Below are 20,964 nucleotides of genomic sequence, written 5' to 3' on the forward strand. Positions count from 1 at the left end.
CCCGTTTTCCCCGCCGAGTCGCTGCCGGAATCCAAATAACACACTTCAAGAAAAGGAATCCAGGTCCAGTGAGAGTAATCAAACACAGAAGCCGCCAATTAAAACTTGTGTGAAAATAAAAGGTATCCACAATGACAAACGTAAATAATATCCAACGAAGTTCGGTAAGTGCGCCGTTAAAACATGAGAAAGCGAAGAGAAGGTCGTAAAGTCGTAAGAAAGCTGGGTAAAGATTGGCTCAACCATTGGTCGCGACCGACTTGGCCTTCGAGGGGTTGGTCCACGATAAGAAATCGAATTTGTCTTTGGCGTTCTCCAGGAGCGATGACGAGGAGCTCGACTCCGATTGTAGGGCACCGCGAGGCTGGGGCGTCTCGCGAGGCTCCAGAACGAGGGAGCGGCGGTAGAACGTCTGAAGGCTCTTCTCGCCGTTTGACCGAACGCGCACCAGCTCGCTCTGCATCCACGCTTGCAGTTCCGGCACTTCCGTCAAGCGGTATGGGATCTGGAAGCGCTGCAGTTCGCTGATGATGCGCGCGGTCTTGACATGCTTGTCAAAGTTGATGACAGCCATCTCACCGCCATCAGTGGGAAGGCTCCGCAGAGCCTGGTTGCCGTGATCAACAAATGTGAGGTCGGTCAGGTAGGTGCCGACAAACGGCAGGCACGGAGGGACGTGATTCTGCAGGCGCTGACGGAGCACTGAGTAGTTCCGAGATACATCCACGATGCCGCGGAGGTATTCGAGAGTCGTCTTGGTCTTCTGCGAGACAATTTCCCAGGTGCGTCGCAAACGCGAGATCATCGAGGAGTTGAGGGAGCAAATAATCGCCATGAGAGAGTCATAGTTGTTGAGCTCCAGGCATTTGTTGGCAATCTTGACCCAGTGCTTTATGATCGCTGCGCGCTTCTTCGGCTCCTCGAGCTGCAGGATGGAATCCGCGACCAGATGAGCCAAGTCGGTAGAGAGCGTGGACATCGCACGGACATTGACAGCAAGTGATCCCGTCTTCTTCGTCCACTCCGTGGCAAGAAGCTCCTCTGGGAGGATGGCGCAGAAAATCCGCGACTCTTTGATGGTGAACTGGCGCGCCAGCTCCATGGGATCAAAGTCAAGAATCGTAATACTCCCATCACCGTTCTTCCACCGCCCGAGCAGACCCAGCTCCTTCTTCCCGAGAATGGGAGGAGGCAGGGGAGTATCGGGATGGACATACTGCGCCGTCGCTGTGTTCGTCTTGCCCATTGATGACACTAGGCGAGGCACCACTGGCCCCTGGAGTTTCGAAACTCCGTCAGTCAACTCCAGTAGACGTTTCGCCGCCGTCGGCAGGCTTTGCATCAGGGCGGTGCTAGAGAAGTTGATGATGAATCCCAAGGCAGCGTTGTCGCAGTCATGACGCCAGTGGGACTCGAGCCAACCTTTGAACACATTGTACACGCGAAGGCGGACTGGGGAGGCGGCATGCGGGGTGTCCCCGATGTAGTTGAAGCGCTCGACTAGGGTCTCAGCGAACTCCATCGGCGAGGCAAAGAGCCGGAAGGTAAGGTAAAACGTCGAGACAAACATGGCATCTGGAGTTGACTGGTGGGCGGTGAGTTTCTCAACCAGAGCCCGCAAGCTGCCGCCCATTACCAGGCCGTCCTTAAAGATCAGTTCATGTGCGTACGTCTTCTCCAAGACATTGGCTTCCGTCTCCTCATTCTCTTCTGCCAGCGTCGAGCGACTAATACTGCTCTTGAGTGACGGAACCATGCCAATGTCTGGAGACGTCGCCCTGGTCGAGGTCTGCGACACTCCGCTCATCTCCGAGTCACGGAGGTTGCTGTAGGTGAAGCTGCTGGCGTTGCTGGTGACGCCCCGGCTGAAGGAGTCGCTGAACTCGGATTTAGCCTGGCTGTCACGGCGGAAGGAGCCAGAGGAGGTAGCATCTCGTGGAGAGGAAGGGAAAGAGAGCTTGTCAAAGCTAGGAGAGAGGATGGAGGACTGGAAGGAGGAGGGTTCCGTCGCAACCGTTGCAGGAGTAGTTGCACCGGCGCGTGATTGGAAGGAACAAGGGGTCGTGTCGTCTGTCAGGCCAGGAGTGGATGGTGAAGAGGCGTTGTTGGATTGGGGGATCTGCAGGGGGGGTGGGGGCAGCCGTGCCAACTCTTGGGAACCGGCTTGCTCGCCTGCCACGTCGGCAGCGCGCTGCGGCTGTGGGGTTGACTCTTCGGGTAGCGCGCGAGGAAGAATATCAGAACTGGCTTCTTCAGCGTTGGCCGCTAGCTCAAAGTCCCCGCTCTGCTCCAGCACGACGCGAGCTTTAGCCATGCAGTTGCCAGCTGCTCGCACGCAATCGGTTGCCGCATCCACGAGGCGCTTGCCTTCATCCGGCATGAACACAAGCTCATCGTCCGGCGATTGAGCCGGGCGAAAGGCGTCGCGAGCGGCAAAAACCAGTTCGGACAATCGTTCATACATAGTATCTTTGGCCTGTTCCAGCAGAGCACTGCCCTGCGGATCATGCTCGCAGACGGCCTCAATTACCGTCAGCAGACCGCGGCAGGCCCGGACAGCCTGTTCCGTAGTCACAACGAGCTCTGTCGAAGAGCGGGATTGCAGATGTAACCCAATAAAAGAGCCCAAGACCCCTAGAAAAGCATCATATGTTGCCGTGAGGCGTTCAGATGCGAGACTCGGATTTCGGCCGGTGGCGGCGGGGCCAGAAAAAGACACCCTATGTGAGACAGATATCCGTTTGGTCGATACTGACCCAGGGCGGGGTTGAGAGTCAAACGCCTCCATCCGCGTTGATGCCCGACTCATATCCAATCGGCTTCGGTTGAGAAGCCTGGACTCATTTCGCTCCGTCCCAATCTCAGAAAAGCCGCTCTCCGACGGGGTGAAGGTCTCAGACGATGGTGTCGGTGGGACGTCACCGTGGACGGATTGCTGCTGCTCGAGCTCTGCAATTGCCCTGCTCAAGCCTACCTCCTCATTCCACACGTCAAGAAACCGCACACCTCGAGTCACGATTCGGAAGGCCTTCAGCAGCATCTCATCCACCATATACTCGACCTCATCCTCCATTGGTCGTCCGCTGGAAATTTCTTGAAATTTCTTCGTGGTTCTAACCAAGGATGAGAGATCTGCCAGCAGAGCTTTGCGATTCCGACGGAGGCCTTCCTGACTCTTCACCAACGAAGAATCTCGGGTCAGACACTCAGATTTTTCCAGGAGGAACCGGACACCGGCGATCAGCCCTCGTACGAGATCCTGATTCCCAAAATCCACCAAGGGAGATCCGCATCCGCCTCGAATGATGTCCCAGAAATCGGTCAGTGCTTTGAGCAGCGGCCGCATCGGGACCTGGTCGTAGGCCTCACAATAGTTCGTGGGTAACCAGCCGCGAGCACCCGAGTCCAGAAGAGTACCGTCGGCCCATCCATTGGTGTGAACAGAGTGTACCAAAATAATATCGCCCTGATCAAGAGGTAGGGTCACTGTTGACGGAGAGACATCCCCAGCGGGATGAAATGGATAGAATGCGCGAAGGTAGTTGTGAAAGACATTCCTGGGAGGTTCTGAACGATCCATTGCGCGTTCCCGGGTTGTATGAGGTGTCGTAGGAGGAGTGATTTGGCGAGGAGAGTAGAAGCGGTTTGCGGCGGCGTGAGAGTTTGAGTTTCCTTTTTCAATCTTCAATGGTGCAATGTGAGGCTTCATTGGGTCCATTTCGTTTCTTCCAGTATAAGAGTTGTATATATTCGAAGACGGCTCGAAGGCCCCGACGGCAAGTAATTAAGCCACGGTATAATCAAGGAGCATCCTCAATATTCAAGCACCAGATAAGTGTAGAGAGTGAATTGCTGGGGGGTATTTCGTTTGTCTCGAAACTATGCAGTGGTGTTCAAAAGAGTGGTTGGAGATATTTGCAACCGCAGGAATCATCCGAAGCTGTAAAGGCCTGGTCAACAATGATGCTATTTTCCTTCCACCGGAAGGCTGGGAGAGTATTTGGAGGGGGAGGAGAATGTTTTGCGCCGGGCCAAGGTGCGGATCGTCGGGGGAAAATGCCGGCATGGATTCTAGGGAGATAGGAATGGGAGGAATGCAGGTATAGGGTAACCGGTTGCTAACGTACCTTGTGGGCATAAACCAAATAAAACAGGGAAGACGGAACGAGCGCAGCTCTCGTTTGTTCTGATGCTTCGAGGGTTGGAAGAAAGTAAACACGTTCCTTGATGCTGGATCCAACCAAGCAGGAAAGTCGTCGTCGATGGGCACGAGGACGGGGAATTGACGGTCGGAAGTAGGGAGGGAAAGCAAACAAGGATCCCGAATCGTGGAATAGCTTCAATGGCGAAGCGTAATGTCCTGGGCCCGGAGAACGACTCGATGCAAGGACCGCAGCTATCCCGTCCTAAGTTCTGCGAAGCATCAACGACATTAACAAATATAGCGACCTTCCGACCAGATCGAGAAGATTGCAGGCTTCAATGGGCGAAGGAGGACAGGGCTGTTCGTCTCCGTGCCGTATTATGGAGCTCGCGGGGTCGGAGGCAAGGGCCACGGTCGTCCGAGACACTCAACGTTTAAACGCTGCAGCAAGAGAAGGAATGCCAGCGTGCGTTTCCTTGGATTCTGACTCGTAACTGAGGGCTTGCTACCAGCAGCAACGAAGGAATGACTCAAGAGACAACAACAACAACAACCACAACCACGACAACGCAGTGCCACCGCTGGGGGCGAGGTGTCAAGGGGGAAGAAAGAAGGAGAGGAGAAGCAGTTCTCCGAGGCAGCGAGCGAGGTCGTTGAAAATGATCAGAACAAGCAGGACGGGAAGAAGCGGTAATATGAGGGGAAAGGGACTCGAGCTCAGGCTCAGGCTGGACTGCAGCAGAACGAACCACAAACCCAGCGAGACGGAGAAGTTCTCAAGACTAGCGTTGGTGGCTCTGTTCGACGGGTGACGATGGAGAGCACTGGACGGGTCGACGGGTGGTCTCGAGTCGTTGAAGCTCCACTCTGGATTCACCCCAATTCTTTGAGGGAAAGAGGCGGTCTCTCGAGGTCGTCTCTGTCTTTGAATATCCTCAATTGCGTCTCTCAGGACGAGATCGATTGAAAAGTGATTAGAGAAGGCGCCTTGTTTTCTTCGTCTCGTTGCGTGCCGCTCCAACAGACTCGCGAGATACTTATTGTCTGTCCCCTGTTCTTCGCTCTGTGCCAAGCATCAACGCTGACCACCCCCTAGCGCTGCCCCAAACTGTCGATGATCTGCCATCACATCAACTGGGATTGTCCTTTTTTTCCTGTTTCTGATTTTCTGATCTTTGGTTTTATTTTTATTTTTATTTTTTTCCCCCGTTCTTGCTGACTGCCAATGCAACCAGGATGTTATCCTCCAAGCATTGGAAACCTGAAGAGCCAGTTGGCCAGTCTTCCCGACAACCCAAAAATCTTTTTCAACCATGTCCCACGATGAAAGATGATGATAAAATCAATGTGAACAGGTTGCAGCAACAAACAGGGGTTCGCAAGTCTGTTTGTCTGAAATGCAATAATAATAAAGCGTATTATTTTAGCGCTGCGAATTAATTCTATTTTAGCGCGATGGAGACGGGAACCCCATCCGCGCCGACGTTCACAACGCTTTTCTGTTTCCATGAAGGCAATTTATCCTCCCGCTTCTGGGCCAAGCGGACTATCACCGCCAGTGGCAACGCCAGTCACCCCTCCCCTTGACATTGGGTCGACGCTCAGAAAACATGGAGTAATTGTTGCAAGCAACGTTTGGTGAGAGGGATGGGAATCCAAAATTAGAGCCCCGGAGGCGGGAGGATGAAGAAAGAAGCGGAAGAATAAATTCGGTTCCATGGCCAAAAAATGGGGGATCAACACCACACCCAGAGTTTGACACCAGCCATAGGAGCTGCCTGAATTCTGAGGAACTTCATCCAGACTTCGTCGTCTTGTCTCCGCCCTCGGGACTTGCGAGCCTTGAACCTTGGATTGGAAGTTGTGTGACCTAGCCATGTTCGGCCTAGTTCTCCGAAAAGAACCCGCCCGGCCAGTCGGAAGCCATCCCCTTGTTATCAAAAGTCCGTCTCTCTGGTAACTGCACGAAAAATGGAGAGCAAGCTCACATTTTTCGTCGGATTCACACCTTTGTGGATGCTCTTTGCTTGCATCAATTGTGGATTAGTGGTTTATCCACTGAACTGTGGTGTTCGTCAAAGATGCCATTGAATTTGAATGGTGCCTCAGGAGTCCGAACTGCTCCCATTTGTGTCATGCTGAATCGTGAACGACTTGCCTCGGGGTCAAGAAGTCTCCACTGGTGTCATACCAATCCGAAATCGCATACTTCCCTCAAGAGCCAGAATCTCAATTGTTCTGCAGTCCAACGAAGCCCATCGAGTCTTCCCAAACACCGACCACTCTCATCCTTCAGCAGCGCCAGCCAATTTGCAGTCCTTCGATCTTCCTTCCAGGTTCTGACCTTCGTTCTGTGGCAGAGTGAAAGAGGAGTTGACGGCGTCAGGGACGAGCCTCCATCCGGCCTCTGCGCTCCAAAGTCCATGGAGAAGAGCACATCCAAATCTCCTGGCCCTTGGCCGAAGCTGTCCGAGCATCTTTCAGACTCCCGAAATCACCTCCTTGGAATCTCTTCCAAAGTCGCGATGATTCTCAACCTCTGATGGAGCTAGTCTGGCCAGTGGGTCTGACCCATTATTCAATGAGTCGCGCTCGCTCACCCAGCTTGCTGGAATCCTCGGCGTGGACGAGCCGGAACCCTGGGCACCATTAATCCTTTTAATCCAGGTTACATCGCCATTTCAGGAGTGGGACGGTGCAAGATTGAGGTCTTTGGAGGTCAACGTCCCAATTTTCAAGTTCATCAGCCAAAAGTGTTCATCACCAGGCGGCTGGCCCCTGGCAAAGCCGATGAAATAATACCATTGAACTAAAGCTCGCGGAGTACGCTCGCGAATGCACTCTCATAGTATTCAGTCTGAACGGCTGCAGGCAAGCTCCTCGAAACGAAGAAATGATGTGTTCGAAGAGAAAGTTCCAAGTTCTCGCCCGAGGCTGACACCTCACTGTTTAGCAAGCTCTCCATTCTTTGAGCAAGTGGCCTCCCCACATCGTTCTTATTCCCCGATAAACGTCGCCGAGAGCGCGGTACAAGGAGGACCCCGTGCACAAAGGGCAAATATGCAGAGCGACGTAATTCAAGAAGCCAAAAAAGAGTTCAAGGTTGATGCAGAAGCAAGGGTGAAGGCCAAAGGATTTCTTCGAGGCCCACCAGAACTTGAACCATTCCCTCTGGAGGAAAGTCAAAAAAAGCTGGAATCACGACCCACATCAGTTCCCTTTTTCGGGGGAAGGCTCACGAGGTGCGACCGACGAGCAAATTGTTGAGAGCCCCAAATTTATTCACGCAGCATCGAGCAAACCTCATGAAGGCCTGTTCTCTTGTTTTCCAGAGCTTCTCTGTGCCTTTCCCGCTATTCAGAAAGGCGTCGAATCGTGAGCATCGCGGCTTCTCCGCTGGCGTCGAAGGCGGCGTGTCAATTGCTTCGTGGCCAGTAAAGGTCCGAGCCCTGAGAGCTGTCAAACGTCAAGGGAAGAATGTAATTCGACTGATCATCGACGTCTCTTCCGCGATCGCTGATTGATTGAAGTCGATTCGGGGACAGCGAAGGCTCAGAATGCTCTCATCGCTTTGTCGCAGCTGCCGTGAAGGAGAACTTTGTCCCAAAGAAAGTTTGAAGACGAGCCGCCCACCGAGAACCCGACAATCAAGCTCAGGTGAGCTTCCTCGAGAAGCTCGAGGAGTCGAATATGAACAAAGAAATCCAGGCTTCGACGAGACGTGACAAGGCCACTGATTCGCTTCAGCAAAGAATTTCGCGAGAGTTGAACGACATGGCCAGTCATTGGAGACAAGAGCACGTGCTTGATATTCTCTGCGGGCGACCCTGTCAACACCCCCAGCCTGACAGGCCGCAGCCCGACAAGAGTGCTTGGCGAAAAGGAGTACGGATCCCATCTCGCGTCTTAGCGTGATTGACCGTTGACACAGCCCAGTCGGAATTATTTATGATGATGTTCTTTTGACACCCGACGCGGAAAATGTCAGAATGGGGTCAACCCCAGAGGTACCGAGTTCAGAATGAGAAGATCATATTGCTCAGACGAATGTGATGGTCGCATGTCCAAATCATGGTCGACCCCAATCTGCACAAGCATGGAACATCTTTCTTTTCATGTCAAGGAGCTCATTTCGCCTCACAAGCGCAAGAAAGGAGAACGACGAACACGAGAGTGGACCCGAGCTTTCCAGCCCAGTGTTGTGAATCCCCCCCACAACGCCTTTTTTTCACCGTTCCATGGTTCATGGTCGCTCAGACATGGGCCGAGGAGACATCTCACAAAGTCCCAACAAATCAGAACCGCAACAGCTTGGGCGTTTCACCCCATCCACTTAGGGAGAGCACGGGACGGGACGCGGGATGGCCTCAGCGTCTGGTATGTTGTGAACGAATGGGCTGCGGAAGAAGTGGCGCATGGCCTTCTGTGCCGTGTTTGCTCCATGGACGGGGCCAAGCCATCGAAAAGGTGATTAAAATTGATTAACCTTGAAATCGGCCATGCATCCCCTGTCAGCGGCAGACCAAGCAGTGGGAGCCAACGGTCGCCAAGGGTCTGCATCCAGGCTCGATTCAGGCACCAAGACACCCCAAGGCGAAGCCCCTCTCCATCACGTGTCGCCCTGGTAGCCTTTTTAGGAAGGTGGCTGCATTTCAAGCTCTTGGTCAATTCAGATCATTATCATCGTGAATCATGCACATCATTCACGATCCCGAGTCCAGGCTCAAGAGATCAGGAAACGTCAAACGATCGTGGTCACAGTCATCATCCAATCCTGAAATGCAGAGGCGGGATTGGCCCCATCATTGAGAAATCCCTCTGACGGTTGTTTCAATCTCCCGCCACAAGTTCCACTCTAGGGAGAAAAAGATGTTCTCTCTTCCCATTTATTGGCAAGTATTTTGGGCCTTACGATGCCAGATTAGTCCTCATTTTCTCAGTCTGATGAACTGTGGATTCCGAGTATCTGGTTCAATCCATATCATCGGGAGGGTCCATGTGAGATCGGGCAGTTCTTGATCGTCCTGTTCGGAAATGACGCCTTGTAGTGAAAATACGCCACACACTGGTCCAGCGCCCATTGACAGGACGCTTGATTTCGAGATGTCCTTCCAGAGCGGCAGGACACTCTCGAGATGGCGGCTCCAATCAAGCAAACACGAAGTCGTAGGCATTCTCGGTCACGTCGAGAGTCCATCATCATGGACTGTGGACATCCATGAAAGCGTGGTGTCATCGTGGCTCCGAATTTTTGGCGGTCGACAGGTCGAGTTTCACACAGAAGCGAGGTGGAGAGTTGTGGAGTTCCCGCAAGCCGCCTCAGCACGAGCGAGAAGCGCACCTGTGATGCCCGAGGGATGATCCATCGAGCGGGATATGCGCCAGGAAACCACGTTTCACTCCCAATAATGACATCGAACTTTTCAGGCAAAGGTGAGATGGAGGACCAGCGCTGCGCTGCATCTCCGAGGTCGATCGAGCTGTGATCTCCGGAAATGGCAAAACTCATACAGAAAAGATGCCAGTCATAGACCAACAAGCAATCCAGGCGCCATCCGCGGCTTCTCTCCTCTTGGCCCCAAGCCCACCAATCAAGGAATTCTGCACGCCAACCGCTCCAACGCGCAAATCATGTAATAGCTCACAGGATTGGTCGGACAGGCCATGCGGCACTTCGTCATCTTGTCTCCTCAAGGCTGACTCGAGACTTGAGAGTGCCTGGAGAGGATGAAGGATCATGTTCCTGGAAAAGGGATTGGCCTCCTGATCCGCAACACATCGCAAGCTTGCAGTCTCTTGTTCTCTTGAGCCAGATCGCACGCACCTTTGTGAAGGCCTGAAGACATCACACGCCTGGTACTCCAGAATCCGAAGAGCGAGACCTGGATGTGACGATTATTGGACAGATGCTGCCCAACCACCGTAAAATCCCCCTCACTCACGACCGTGTGAGAAATTCAAACCAACAGTTGACGTTGCTCATCTCACGCACTCTGCTCTCCCTGTCGCTTCCTGTGGGAAACCTCAGATGATGGACAGGGGCTCCCGTCCTCCATTCATCCCACTCCAGGCGATGTGTCACTGCCCTGCGCTCTGCTTCGATGCCCTATGACATGGAGGAAAAGCCGAGGCGTAAAGCTTCCCGTCTCATCCCGTCTCGTAAACAATACACTTGTGTCCTGTGATGCAGAATGGCGCATCGTGGACGCTGATGCAGATGCATGCAGGCTGAGAAATGAAAACAATGCCCTCAAAGATTCGGGCGCATTGCAACTCCGCGATATTTCCTCCGCAGACCCAGATTCAAGCCCACGCCCTGCCCGCGATGCAAAATATCCCCGCCTTTCCTCCAAAGACGGGGACGAATCATTGAAGAACGACATACGGAGGCAGCGAAAGGAATGGAAATGATGTGCCTCCTAAAATCGGAGAGTGCAACTCGCCTCTCCAAGAACTCATTCTTTTGCATTCGTACACCTGGTATGGCACACAAACAACTCCTCACTCTTGACCAATCGCGCTTGTTCCCGCAGTTCACAACAAATGTAGATGCTCGCCTGAAGTTCCTGCAGCTTTTTCGCTGGACAAAATATCCCTCCCCTGCCCATGTCGGGACGTGCTCCCGGAGAAAAGAAAAGCCAAATCTTGCAGAAATGCTTTCTTTTTCTCTGCTCCCGGCGCCGAACCGTGACTCGTGGACTCGGGAGCTTTGCGCAAGTGGTTTCACGGAGTTTCTTCCTCGCCCTGGCCAATCAGCAACACGAGCTGCACGTTCCTGTTGACATGGGCAGCCAGCTTGGCGATTGGCTTCACGTGCAATGTGACTGACCCTGCAGCTGGATCAATCACACTCATATTTTATCCAGCCTTGGACATTTCCTCCGATGTTGAACAAACCCCTCAGCAATCAATTCCGAAGAAATTGATTGTTGGAAGCACTGTTGTGCTCAATGGACAATAAACAGTATTATGGCGCAGTAATGTCGCCTTGTGACAGGAGGTCAGCTTGATTGCGCTCTGCGATTATTTCTTGTGAGTAACAGTGATGCAATATTTGTTTGCTTCTCGGCAGTCCTGTTCAAGGGCGAAAAGCATGCATACTCAGAGTGATGTGCAGGATTCTCCGTGACCACTCGAATCCAGCAGGATTCGTCGGCGTTTGAGGTCTTCCGGTCGGCATATCCTGATCTCTGACGTTGGATGTCGTCCGCATGCCCCTCTACCGAAGCGAGGATGCGAAAAGAGGAGACGTTGAAGAACCTATGATTTACTGAATAGAACTTCGTATTTGCTCAGAAAACAGAAACTGAGAGTTGGGCCATTTATTGGGTTTATACATCTCAGCGTATTTCAAGGATTTCCCGAATTCGCAGAGCTTTTTTTGTAGTCACCATCTTCCACAATTCAAGAGCGCCATGCTCTTCACGTTCTCAAAGAGAAATATATACTTCCCGCCCGTGGGCCCAACCACGCCGGGCATAGATACTGTGGTGCGATAAATGAACATCAAAAAAAAAGCCCATGGCGTCCCATTCCATTTCTTTGAGTCGCCCCGTGAGTCATTCTGTTCCTGTTATCTACGACTATATGTGATTTCGCCCGAGCTAATGATTGAGTAGTATTTGCTTCTACTGTCTGAACAGTGCCGGACGAGAGAGATGAGACGGAAGTGGGATAGGAAGGGAGGAGATGATCTCTCCCTTGAAGGAGAAAGTAGACAGTTGAAGACTGAAGCCTCGAATGTCTCTGCAAATACAGGGAGCCGTCTCCCTTCCCTCCTCCCTTTCTTAGATGCGATGTGATGCTGCATTCCTCATCGTCCGTCTGAAACGCGTCTCAGCGCGAGGGGGAATGAAGGACGAGGACGGGGACGACGACTTGCGAATCTTCCTCAACGCGACAGACAGCCACTTCATGTCATTCAGTCAGTCTATATCTACTTCCGCGTCAAATCTTCTTCTTCTCCTTCTTCTTCTTCTTCCTCCTCCTCCTCCTTCTTCTCCCCCCGATATCTTCTACCGAACAAACCACCACTTTTGTTACCACCATACAGAATACTCCAAATCAACTCCAAATATCCAATACCCATTCACTTCACCAAAACCATTCGACAATGAACCTCTTCCTCAAGACAATCACTCTCCTCCCACTCATCGCTTTCGCCATCTCAGCACCAATCCCCGCCGAGATCCACACGCGTACGCCCGCGAACGCCGCGAACACGCACACACAGTCAGCGAGACAATTGCCCGTACCTGTTCCTGTGGGAGAGTTGAAGATTCTGAATACGATTATGCCCGGGAATGGTATCCCCGAGAGCATTGAGCGGTTGCAGGGGGAGTTGGCGGATAGGAAGCATTTGTGATGAGTCTCTGATATTGGGTGTATGGTGTTCCTCTCCATGTTTTGTAAACGGGTGGGGGGTCTCTGCATGGTGCTGACTTGACCTCGGTACAGATTACATAACTCCATGAAGAAGGGGGTGTTTTAGTGAGGTCGTATTTTGTTCTTAGGATCGATGCGGCGGATATACTCGAATAATGGAGGTGCTCATGAGAAACATATGTCATTAGTAGGAATAAACAGATTCACATTGCTAGAACATCCCCTCCATATCCAAATCCAGAAACTCGGGATTCATCTCCGCCGCATTCAACACGTCGTCGATGCTTTGGTCTAACCCACTCCCTACACCAGAGGAGTCGAGACCAAGATCCCCCATCCCTCCCATCCCCTGTCCATCGCCCATATTCATCCCGACAGCAGCAGCAGCATTATCCATTATCTGGTCGAGGTTTGCTTGCTCGTTTTGCTCGCCTGCGCCGGAGGCACCTTGAGCTCCGAGGTCCATGGATGTCTGTGGGCCCACGTCCAGCTGCATATCCTGGATGATGTTATTCATGTTCATGTTCATATTCATGTCTAGATTTGTGACTTGGGCTGGAGGGGCAAGGAGGATGTTAACGCGGCGGTAGAGGCGGACGATCATCCCAGCGCGCAATGGGTCCTTTTCGGAGATTTTGGGAACATCGGTGTGTTGGAGGTTCAGGGCGTCTCTTAGGGTGAGGATCGGGCAGCGTGGGATGGGCTCCTTTGCGGGGTCGACAGGGTGATGGGTATTTTGGTCGACGGCGAAGGATTCCGAGAGAGGGGCGCAGATAAGCGTTGCGGCGACGTCGAGGGCAAGGTCCGCATTTCCGGATTCGGATTGAAGCTTGAGTTCGTCGATTAGAGACGTGAGAACGCGGGTTGCGCCGAGCATGCGGATGGCGGAGATTATCTGACGGTGTGTGTAGGAGGGTGGTGCCATGTTCACGTCGGAGTTTGTGCTCCAGAGAACTAGCGATTGGAAGGTGTTTCGGATGCTGCCGAGGAGCCCGCCTGGGGAGTAAGTGGTCCAGCTTTCGAGTTCAGATTTGTGGCAGCTGCCCGTTCTTTGGAAGGCGAGGCATTGTTCGAGAGCGTCAAGGATGGGTTTAATGTCCGTTCGGTTTGGGTGGCGAGCTCGGACATCTTTGAGCTGTTCTTCTAACGACCGTGCGGTGATGTTCAGCACAGTCCAGTGTATTTCTCTAGCCTCGCCTGATATTGAGCTGGGATTAACCAGCGAGTGTAGTGTCTTCATCGGAATAGTTGGATCCTGTTCGCTTTCCCAGATGTGGTTGCTTAACCAGGTCAAGGCAACAATAAGCGATGGAAGAAGAAACGGCTCAAGTAAATCTTACCCGTTAGCAAAGCCTTCCCTCGCGGAAAGGAGACTTACATTCAAAGCCGCCTTTTAGTGTATCAAACTCCAGCTTTCCTGCCTCACACGCTCCTAGGCTCTGGTGAAAGAGCGTAGAAACGAGCATATAGAATTCCTGCGGACTGCACCCCGACATGGTTTCTTCGCTAATGCCCTCGGCAATGAAAAGAGCCGCTATCCACTCCCCTAGATTCTTGTTTTGCTTTTCGCTTAGTTCGTCCAGCTTCTGGCTTGACGAACCTCTCTCAATCAATTTCAAGATGAAAGAGTTACTGCTGGTAATCCCCAGATCAAATGGGCGCAAGTCGTACCGGTACTTGAATGTCAAAACCAACAGTAGAATACTTCCAAACTCATCATACACTGGTTGGCTTTCTCCCTGATCCTCATCCCAATGCCATGAATCAAGTAAAGCGCAAAGCGGCAGCAAAATTTGCTTCGGGCTGCGGAAGAGCAGCATTACATCCAGAGACTGAGGTCGACGTGAGAGGGAGTTGCAGATATTCTTCAGCGTCATCGTTTCTTTCTGACTGCAGAGATTGTGCATGACCTATAACGTTAGCAAATTGTTCACGCGGGAGTGAGTCGCAAAGAACACACTTCTGTGATAGCACCAACGATGGCTCCTGCATTACCCTCCGTCGATTCAATATCGTTAATCAGTTGCTCTGCACGTTCGTGATTGGCACTGATTTGCGATACAAGGTCATCCTTGACATAAGAACCCCCAACAGGGAGGGTCTGCATCATCGGATTTTCGCCGAGAAGCCGCTCGATACTGGACTCCGGTATCAATTTGTGCGAAGCACAGGAAAACAGAAATTCCTGGCGCACGTCGGACAGGGAAGAGTTGCTCTGCATGGAGAACATCTGCGAGAATGATGGGAAGGTATTCTGGTCTATCCTGCTTAAAGCGTGGCTGATACACACTTCCATCGGCAGCGACACCATCGATACGGAAAGAATTGTGGCGAAGAAGGTGGGTAGTTTGTTGACTAAGAATAAGCGTAATAATAGCATCGTCCAGGGAGATTCGTTGCGATACATCGCATTCGAGAGGACGTCAAACGATGCGGTTGTTATTTCCTCGATGAGGACCTCGTAGTGTCCCTGAAACTGTCAACCATGCGCTAGGGGTGGGAAAGGTACAACTCACTGCATAGCGATTAAGAAGATAATTCAAAAGTATGCTGTCATCAACTAAGGGGCGTCCAACAAGCTAGACGTATTAGTTTTTGGAACAGATCAGAAAGGGGCTGAAATACCATCGCGTTGATATATATGTAGAGACCAGCTCTAGAGTTGATCGTAGGCCCGTCAATGACCGATGCTTCAAATTGAAGCGCACTCACATTGACGTTATCCATCATGGTAACTTCTAACGGCTTGGACGGAGGCTGCCCATACAGGTTGAACTCCTTCTGTAGGCTGTCCAACCGGTTGCGCAGAGGAAGCGAAACCTCAACGCAAAGTGGGAGGTACGCTGAGAGAGCCTGCCCAAGTCTGACCTTGAGCCCTGCGATTCAAATTCGTCAGCAAATCTCCTGCAATGGAAAGTAGCAAGTGATACCTTCATGGGAGTCCGCTGAGAGAATTTCTAATCCTTTTTGTGTCCCGGATAATGCGGCGAGGAGGATACCCAGTGACTCAAACAGCAGAACAGCATCCGGAGAGCTCATTAGCCCGGCCGGCTGATCATTATCAAGCTGGCTATTGTTCCAGGCAATGACAGTCTGAATCCAGTCCGCGGTGGCGGAAAAGACATGAATAACCTCTAGGAGGGTCTTCGCCGTAGCCCCCGTAGAGATAGAAAGCATCGCGTCCTGGATGACTCTGATATCTGTCATCAATGTATCGCATTTGGCCTTCTTTTTTATCAAGGCCACATCGGCTCCAAAAGCCGACTTATCGTGGATAGACGAATGCTTCAACAAAGAAGTCAACACTGCAGAGACCTGGACCTTGCCCATCTTGCAAAGACAGTCGATGTACAACGGGAGTAGCGGGTCCCATTTAACACCGGTAGAAAGGCCAGTCTGTAGAAGAGTGTCTAGAAGCAACGAATCGCTGATCGGACATCGCTGGAACAGCAATTTGCTCAGGTCTCTGAACTCAGCAGCATCGACACGATGCATCAAGCATCGGTGGAGGAAGGGCCTCCATTGCTCGGTGGCTCCTGTGCTCTCGTTTTCGCGGGAATTCATAGTATATATATAAACGGGGCTACCCCGCTATGCTTTTTGGTAAATTTCCCCAAGGCATGGGCATTTTGCCCTGGCTGCAATGAAGCTTTTGTTGTTGAACGCACCGCGAACCACGGAAGATGACAATCAATACATCACGTGATAGAGTATGTCACATGATTCTGTCTCTCTAACTTACCCAATCAGATCGGACTTTCATACTCAACTTCATCGACCAGGAATTTCCAGAGCATTCAAGGCTAATGATTACTTTGGGTCCCATCCATTGCTCCCGATAGTCTATAATGAAGCTGATCCGCCTGTTGGCATTCCTACCTCGAGGCGTGGAAATCAAGCACCACTCCGAACCACCAGTTCTTCTGAACCCTTGCACCTGAATCCCTCAAGCCCTTTGAGGGAGCGAATCACCGTATATCCAGAATCCTACCTCATGATTATTCCGCGGGATAGCGCCTTCTGGCCCGAGGGAAAGTTCCATCGAAAGGAGTACTAGTATCAGCGTAGACCGGCCGGAGAGTTACGCAACCCTTGGTTTTCGGGGATCAGTAGGTACGGGGAGTTCCGGACTCCGTGACTCCAACATGGACGCTCACTCACGCAGGAGGTGAAGTTGCTCATCGAATTTGTAGCTGTTGCTGAATACGCTAGGGTCTGTCGAGCGACGACTCGAGTGGAAGACGCTGTGTCATATTCAAGTTGCTATCACTGCTACTACTGCTATAATACGAGTAACTGGGGTGAGCCTTGAGGAGCCCGTAGGAACCTGCCGCACCTGCCTCAGCGGATGGGAAGTTCGGATTGTAATCTTGGGAAGGTGGGATTAAGGAAGTGCTTGGAAGAGGAAGCGGCGTTTCATTGCTCCTGCCTAGTCATGGTCTGGTGCTATAGTTAATAGGACAAGGAAGGCGCGACCTCGATGGAGGTTGAGTGACTTGACTGGATAATGCGGATCACTATGACTCGTGTCATGATACTAGCTAGTCCTTTCCTCAGGTGTATCGAAACAAACCTTTGTCCTGTAGATAGGAGAAGCTCAAAGAAAGGAAAAGAATAAAATTAGATAGTGCATCCAAGGTATACATATGCAAAAGAGTCTATCTACGACACCAAATAGCAAATAGCAAATGAAAACGAATCCGGCGCCTCTATCCACGCTAAGATATAAAAAGCTAAATGAAACACAAGATGCAAACCCGAAATGCGCAGAATAAATAACCAAGAATCATCATCATGAATCAGATATGCTATCCGCATGGCCTAGCAATGAGGTGACCGTAGCGAGGTGATTACCACCAGTCACCCTGGTCTTTCATGGCCTCAACGACCTTGGTGAAGCCAGCAATGTTGCTTCCGGTCACGAGGGAAGGCAGAACGCCTTCGGCGGGGGTGGCGTATTTTTGCGCAGTTTCAAGACCGCTCCTGAAGCACGACTCCATGATGTCCTTCAGGCGGGCATCGACCTCTTCAGAGGTCCAGGAGAGACGGGCAGAGTTCTGAGCCATCTCAAGACCAGAGACAGCGACACCACCGGCATTGGCGGCCTTTCCGGGAGCGTACCAGATGGCATCACCAGGATTGGATGTGCGGTGGGCCTCGAAGATATCGATGGCGTCCTGCGTGCAGCCCATGTTGGAGCCTTCGGCGATGAAGCGCACGCCAGAGTTGATGAGGGAGGAGGCTTCATCGCCGGAGACTTCGTTCTGGGTGGCGGATGGGAGAGCAATCTCGAATTTGCCAGGGATGTGTGTCCAGGGACGGGCGCCAGCGATGTAGGTGAACTTGGACGAGAAGGTAGAGGATTCGGCAAGTCCGGAGAGCTGCTTGCGGGCAACCTTGAGGTCGGCAATGAGGGTAATCTCATCTGGCGTGAAAGAGTCGGTTTCGCTCTTGACGACCAGGGAGCCCTGGCTGTCAGAGAGGGAAACAACAGAGCCGCCGAGTTCGATAACCTTGCGGGCGGCGTACTGGGCAACGTTGCCGGAGCCTGAGATGGCGACGCGCTTGCCCGCGAAAGATTCCTTCCCGCCAGTAACGTGCTTAATCATGTGTTCGACGTAGTAGACAACACCATATCCGGTAGCCTCGGGGCGGATCAAGCTACCGCCCCAGCTGCCACCCTTGCCGGTAAGAACGCCCTCCCATTGGTTGCGGATCCTGCGGTACTGGCCAAAGAGGAAGCCGATCTCACGGCCAGTTACACCGATATCACCAGCAGGGACATCAGTGTCTGCACCAATGTGCTTGCAAAGCTCTGTCATGAAGGAAACGCAGAAACGACGGATTTCTTGGTCAGACTTGCCCTTCGGGTCGAAGTCAGAACCACCCTTGCCACCGCCCATGTTCACTGGTTTCGTTAGTCTCGGTAAGTACTTCGGGATGATGAAATACGCACGTCCTGTGAGGGCATTCTTGAAGATCTGCTCAAAGCCAAGGAACTTCAGAATGGAAAGATTCACAGAGGGGTGGAATCGGAGACCACCCTTGTACGGGCCAAGAGCAGAGTTGAACTGCACACGAAAACCGCGGTTGACCTGGAGCTCGCCCTTGTCATCTTCCCAGACGACACGGAATTGGATCACCCGTTCGGGGATGGAGACGACAGCGAGAGCCTTGCGGTACTCAGGATGAGCCTTGAAGAGGGTGGAGTTCTCAAGGGTCGAAGCGAGTTCTGCCGGAATTAGTATGAATGAAAAGTGCAAGGGGGGAGATTGTCGCACCCTTGTAGGCCTGCTCGAACTCGGGCTCAATGGGAAGGTGAGACATCGTGGCCAGGGTTTTTCACTCGGAAGCTTATCGCCGATAAGATATAGTAGCGAAAGTGAGTCTGCGCTGAAAGCCGCGAGAGTAACCATTAAAGCAGACTCGGCCCGATGAGATGGATGAGGGAAGAGAGGCTGGAGAGAGGGCACACGACCGGGTTTAAGTAGAATGTCCCGGGGTGGAGGGCGGCGGAAAGCGTACTGGCGGAGAACAGCGAATGGCGATACAGCCGGAGTCGGACGGGAAGATCCTTTGGAACGAAGACGGGATGCGGACTAAAATCTGGCGGGAAATTCGGCTGGCACCACGGATGACAGCAAGAGGTACAGGATGACTCTGCTTCTCTTGTTAACCATGGTCAGGATCGGAGGAACCATTCATCTGGAAGGGAAGGATGAAGGACGGAGCAAAGACTCCCGGGTCCGAAGTTCGGGCTGTTAGTCGATCGTTTAAGGTCACAGAATTCGTCGTTATCTCTGGGCGGAAACCCACCCGCTCCAAAAGCCCGGTTCATTCTCGTCGTGTTAGGTAAATTTTTGGATTTCTCCATCAACGGGAGGGCAAACGGTACACTCTCCGACTCAAAAAGATTTCGGAGTCTCCTGGGGTCAAGCGGACGCTGGAGGAGGTGCTCCAGCCGAAAGAGGGGCAGAGGAGCAGTGAAGGAGGGAACAGACAAGACAAGCGAGAGATGCCAAGACTGTGCCTGAGGCTTAGGTCCACGCGCCCGTCAACTCAGCTTGAAGATTTCCACCGGCAGTCTGATCGTTTCTCCACATCAAAAGTAAACTCTCGGGTTCAAGTATGCCGTTCCAGAGAAGGCGCCTATCGACTTCAAGTTCTTCTATGTACCGATATGGAAACAGTGGTTTCAAAGTACTCATTCGAAGACATTTTTGTAGGCACATCCATCCTTGTCAGCCTCGTGAGTCATCCCGTCACGGAGGGAGGGAAAGGCATGCAAGAGTCAATGGCTGGCTGTGCTGCATTGCCGATGCTGGAATCAGCCCCCAAAGCGTGGGGAAATCCCATCAAATCATCAGCGAGCGGCCGGCTGGCGGATGACCGCTCGGCCAGCCAAAAGCACTCACCGGGGTCAACGGGGAGAATCTGCCGAATTGCGCAGGTTCCATGTCCCCCGCAACTTAAGCCTTGTTGGGATCGTCTGCCAAGCATCAACTAATGCAACTTAGAGCCGAACTGGTGCATGCTCTGCCATGCATCAAGAGCTCTTCGTGGGCATGGTCGATAGCTGAGCGCGACGACGAGAAATACCATTGTCCACCCTTTACATGGGGCTAAAGGTTGATTTTTCGAGCTTATCAGTAACTATATTATCTTACTGACGGATATTGTGTGTTCTGGTATCGAGATGGCGACCCGAGCTGGGTGACGAACTCTGAAGTGGTAAAGAGACTGAGAATTGGAACCAAGCATGAGATGCCACAATAGTACGAATCTCAGTTTCCAATATTAGTGGAAAATCAAGTGCTACTCGCCATCACATAAAATGTTCTGTAAACTGCTCCCATGACCCCATAATATTGACTTTCCAAAAAGCAACATGGTCAGTCCTCTCCGTATCGAGCTCACCCTCATACCGGTGCAGCCTTATTGTCGCTGTCTGCGTCAACAATGACTCAGTCGAATATTCTCTTCTGATATCTTGACGTTTTGTGGTTTCTACCCCCGCCAAAGTCTACTCGTCGTCTATTGCGCTACCTTCGAGCAGAGTTCACTCAGTAACGCCAGTGATTAGATTGGCGCCCAATCATCCATCCGTATAATTCCGGTATCTTATGCCCTGATCAAACGCTCGCTGTATAGTTTGTGGTGGGAGACTTAGACTACTCGTGATGCCCAGAAAGGACAAACGAGGCTCGAAATTATACGGTCTCCCAAATCAATGCCGATCAACAGGTTTACTTAAAGTACCGTTTCGTGCGTGGGGTAAGGAAGAGAGTCCGGATCCTTCGGAAGAGAACCGAAGACCTAGGGCACACAGCTCGAAACTTAATATGAACCACAATATTAGTAAGAACCGGCCACCAGTGCATACCAACACTTTTGGTCGACTTTATGCCTGAAACTCTTGTTGCGGCTGTTGTGTG

General features: G+C 52.0%; 7 protein-coding genes across 7 annotated transcripts; 3 read left to right on the forward strand and 4 right to left on the reverse strand.

Annotated features, from left to right (window-relative positions):
• Positions 1–94: 94 nt before the first annotated feature.
• BJX67DRAFT_41324 (guanine nucleotide exchange factor) lies at positions 95–3,946 on the reverse strand. Its single transcript, XM_071034972.1, has one exon. It carries the CDS (start codon positions 3,716–3,718, stop codon positions 239–241), a length of 3,480 nt encoding a protein of 1,159 aa, XP_070887457.1. The 5' UTR covers positions 3,719–3,946; the 3' UTR covers positions 95–238.
• Positions 3,947–5,606: 1,660 nt separating this feature from the next.
• Positions 5,607–5,932, reverse strand: BJX67DRAFT_349552 (uncharacterized protein; the record flags this gene model as incomplete). The annotated part of the gene is made up of 1 exon (XM_071028762.1): positions 5,607–5,932. A coding segment is annotated over one exon (270 nt), but the record flags the coding sequence as incomplete, so codon positions are not given.
• Positions 5,933–6,124: 192 nt separating this feature from the next.
• On the forward strand, positions 6,125–6,888 carry BJX67DRAFT_41340 (uncharacterized protein). The gene is made up of 2 exons (XM_071034973.1): positions 6,125–6,480; positions 6,531–6,888. The coding sequence occupies exons 1-2, from the start codon at positions 6,226–6,228 to the stop codon at positions 6,795–6,797; spliced, it is 522 nt and encodes a 173-aa protein (XP_070887459.1). The 5' UTR covers positions 6,125–6,225; the 3' UTR covers positions 6,798–6,888.
• Positions 6,889–8,022: 1,134 nt separating this feature from the next.
• BJX67DRAFT_41352 (uncharacterized protein) lies at positions 8,023–8,870 on the forward strand. The gene is made up of 2 exons (XM_071034974.1): positions 8,023–8,029; positions 8,081–8,870. The coding sequence occupies exon 2, from the start codon at positions 8,166–8,168 to the stop codon at positions 8,613–8,615; it is 450 nt and encodes a 149-aa protein (XP_070887460.1). The 5' UTR covers positions 8,023–8,029; positions 8,081–8,165; the 3' UTR covers positions 8,616–8,870.
• Positions 8,871–11,638: 2,768 nt separating this feature from the next.
• BJX67DRAFT_41402 (uncharacterized protein) lies at positions 11,639–12,605 on the forward strand. Its single transcript, XM_071034975.1, has 2 exons — positions 11,639–11,698; positions 11,764–12,605. Exon 2 carries the CDS (start codon positions 11,936–11,938, stop codon positions 12,467–12,469), a length of 534 nt encoding a protein of 177 aa, XP_070887461.1. The 5' UTR covers positions 11,639–11,698; positions 11,764–11,935; the 3' UTR covers positions 12,470–12,605.
• Positions 12,098–16,172, reverse strand: nut1 (putative RNA polymerase II mediator complex subunit Nut1). Its single transcript, XM_071028763.1, has 6 exons — positions 15,460–16,172; positions 15,155–15,405; positions 15,046–15,108; positions 14,490–14,999; positions 13,908–14,439; positions 12,098–13,864 (listed from the first exon to the last, which is right to left on the reverse strand). Exons 1-6 carry the CDS (start codon positions 16,091–16,093, stop codon positions 12,741–12,743), a joined length of 3,114 nt encoding a protein of 1,037 aa, XP_070887462.1. The 5' UTR covers positions 16,094–16,172; the 3' UTR covers positions 12,098–12,740.
• An 810-nt stretch (positions 16,173–16,982) lies between these two features.
• Positions 16,983–19,211, reverse strand: BJX67DRAFT_41964 (glutamate dehydrogenase). Its single transcript, XM_071034982.1, has 2 exons — positions 18,486–19,211; positions 16,983–18,437 (listed from the first exon to the last, which is right to left on the reverse strand). The coding sequence occupies exons 1-2, from the start codon at positions 18,943–18,945 to the stop codon at positions 17,380–17,382; spliced, it is 1,518 nt and encodes a 505-aa protein (XP_070887463.1). The 5' UTR covers positions 18,946–19,211; the 3' UTR covers positions 16,983–17,379.
• Positions 19,212–20,964: the final 1,753 nt, after the last annotated feature.

Source organism: Aspergillus lucknowensis (genome assembly GCF_044049455.1).
Source record: "Aspergillus lucknowensis strain CBS 449.75 chromosome Unknown BJX67scaffold_13, whole genome shotgun sequence".
Lineage (NCBI taxonomy): Eukaryota > Fungi > Ascomycota > Eurotiomycetes > Eurotiales > Aspergillaceae > Aspergillus > Aspergillus lucknowensis.

What these genes read in the sequence shown, in the direction of transcription:
- BJX67DRAFT_41352 (XM_071034974.1), top strand. Translation starts at nt 8,166, where the DNA reads ATGAGAAGATCATATTGCTCAGACGAATGTGATGGTCGCATGTCCAAA.
- BJX67DRAFT_41340 (XM_071034973.1), top strand. Translation starts at nt 6,226, where the DNA reads ATGCCATTGAATTTGAATGGTGCCTCAGGAGTCCGAACTGCTCCCATT. An exon ending in TCCTTCGATCTTCCTTCCAG is followed by an intron (nt 6,481 to 6,530) that starts GTTCTGACCTTC and finishes TGACGGCGTCAG; the next exon opens with GGACGAGCCTCCATCCGGCC.
- BJX67DRAFT_41964 (XM_071034982.1), bottom strand. Translation starts at nt 18,945, where the DNA reads ATGGTTACTCTCGCGGCTTTCAGCGCAGACTCACTTTCGCTACTATAT. An exon ending in CAAGAATGCCCTCACAGGAC is followed by an intron (nt 18,438 to 18,485) that starts GTGCGTATTTCA and finishes TAACGAAACCAG; the next exon opens with TGAACATGGGCGGTGGCAAG.
- nut1 (XM_071028763.1), bottom strand. Translation starts at nt 16,093, where the DNA reads ATGAATTCCCGCGAAAACGAGAGCACAGGAGCCACCGAGCAATGGAGG. An exon ending in CTCAGCGGACTCCCATGAAG is followed by an intron (nt 15,406 to 15,459) that starts GTATCACTTGCT and finishes TTTGAATCGCAG; the next exon opens with GGCTCAAGGTCAGACTTGGG. An exon ending in TCGTTGGTGCTATCACAGAA is followed by an intron (nt 14,440 to 14,489) that starts GTGTGTTCTTTG and finishes CTAACGTTATAG; the next exon opens with GTCATGCACAATCTCTGCAG.
- BJX67DRAFT_41324 (XM_071034972.1), bottom strand. Translation starts at nt 3,718, where the DNA reads ATGGACCCAATGAAGCCTCACATTGCACCATTGAAGATTGAAAAAGGA.
- BJX67DRAFT_41402 (XM_071034975.1), top strand. Translation starts at nt 11,936, where the DNA reads ATGCGATGTGATGCTGCATTCCTCATCGTCCGTCTGAAACGCGTCTCA.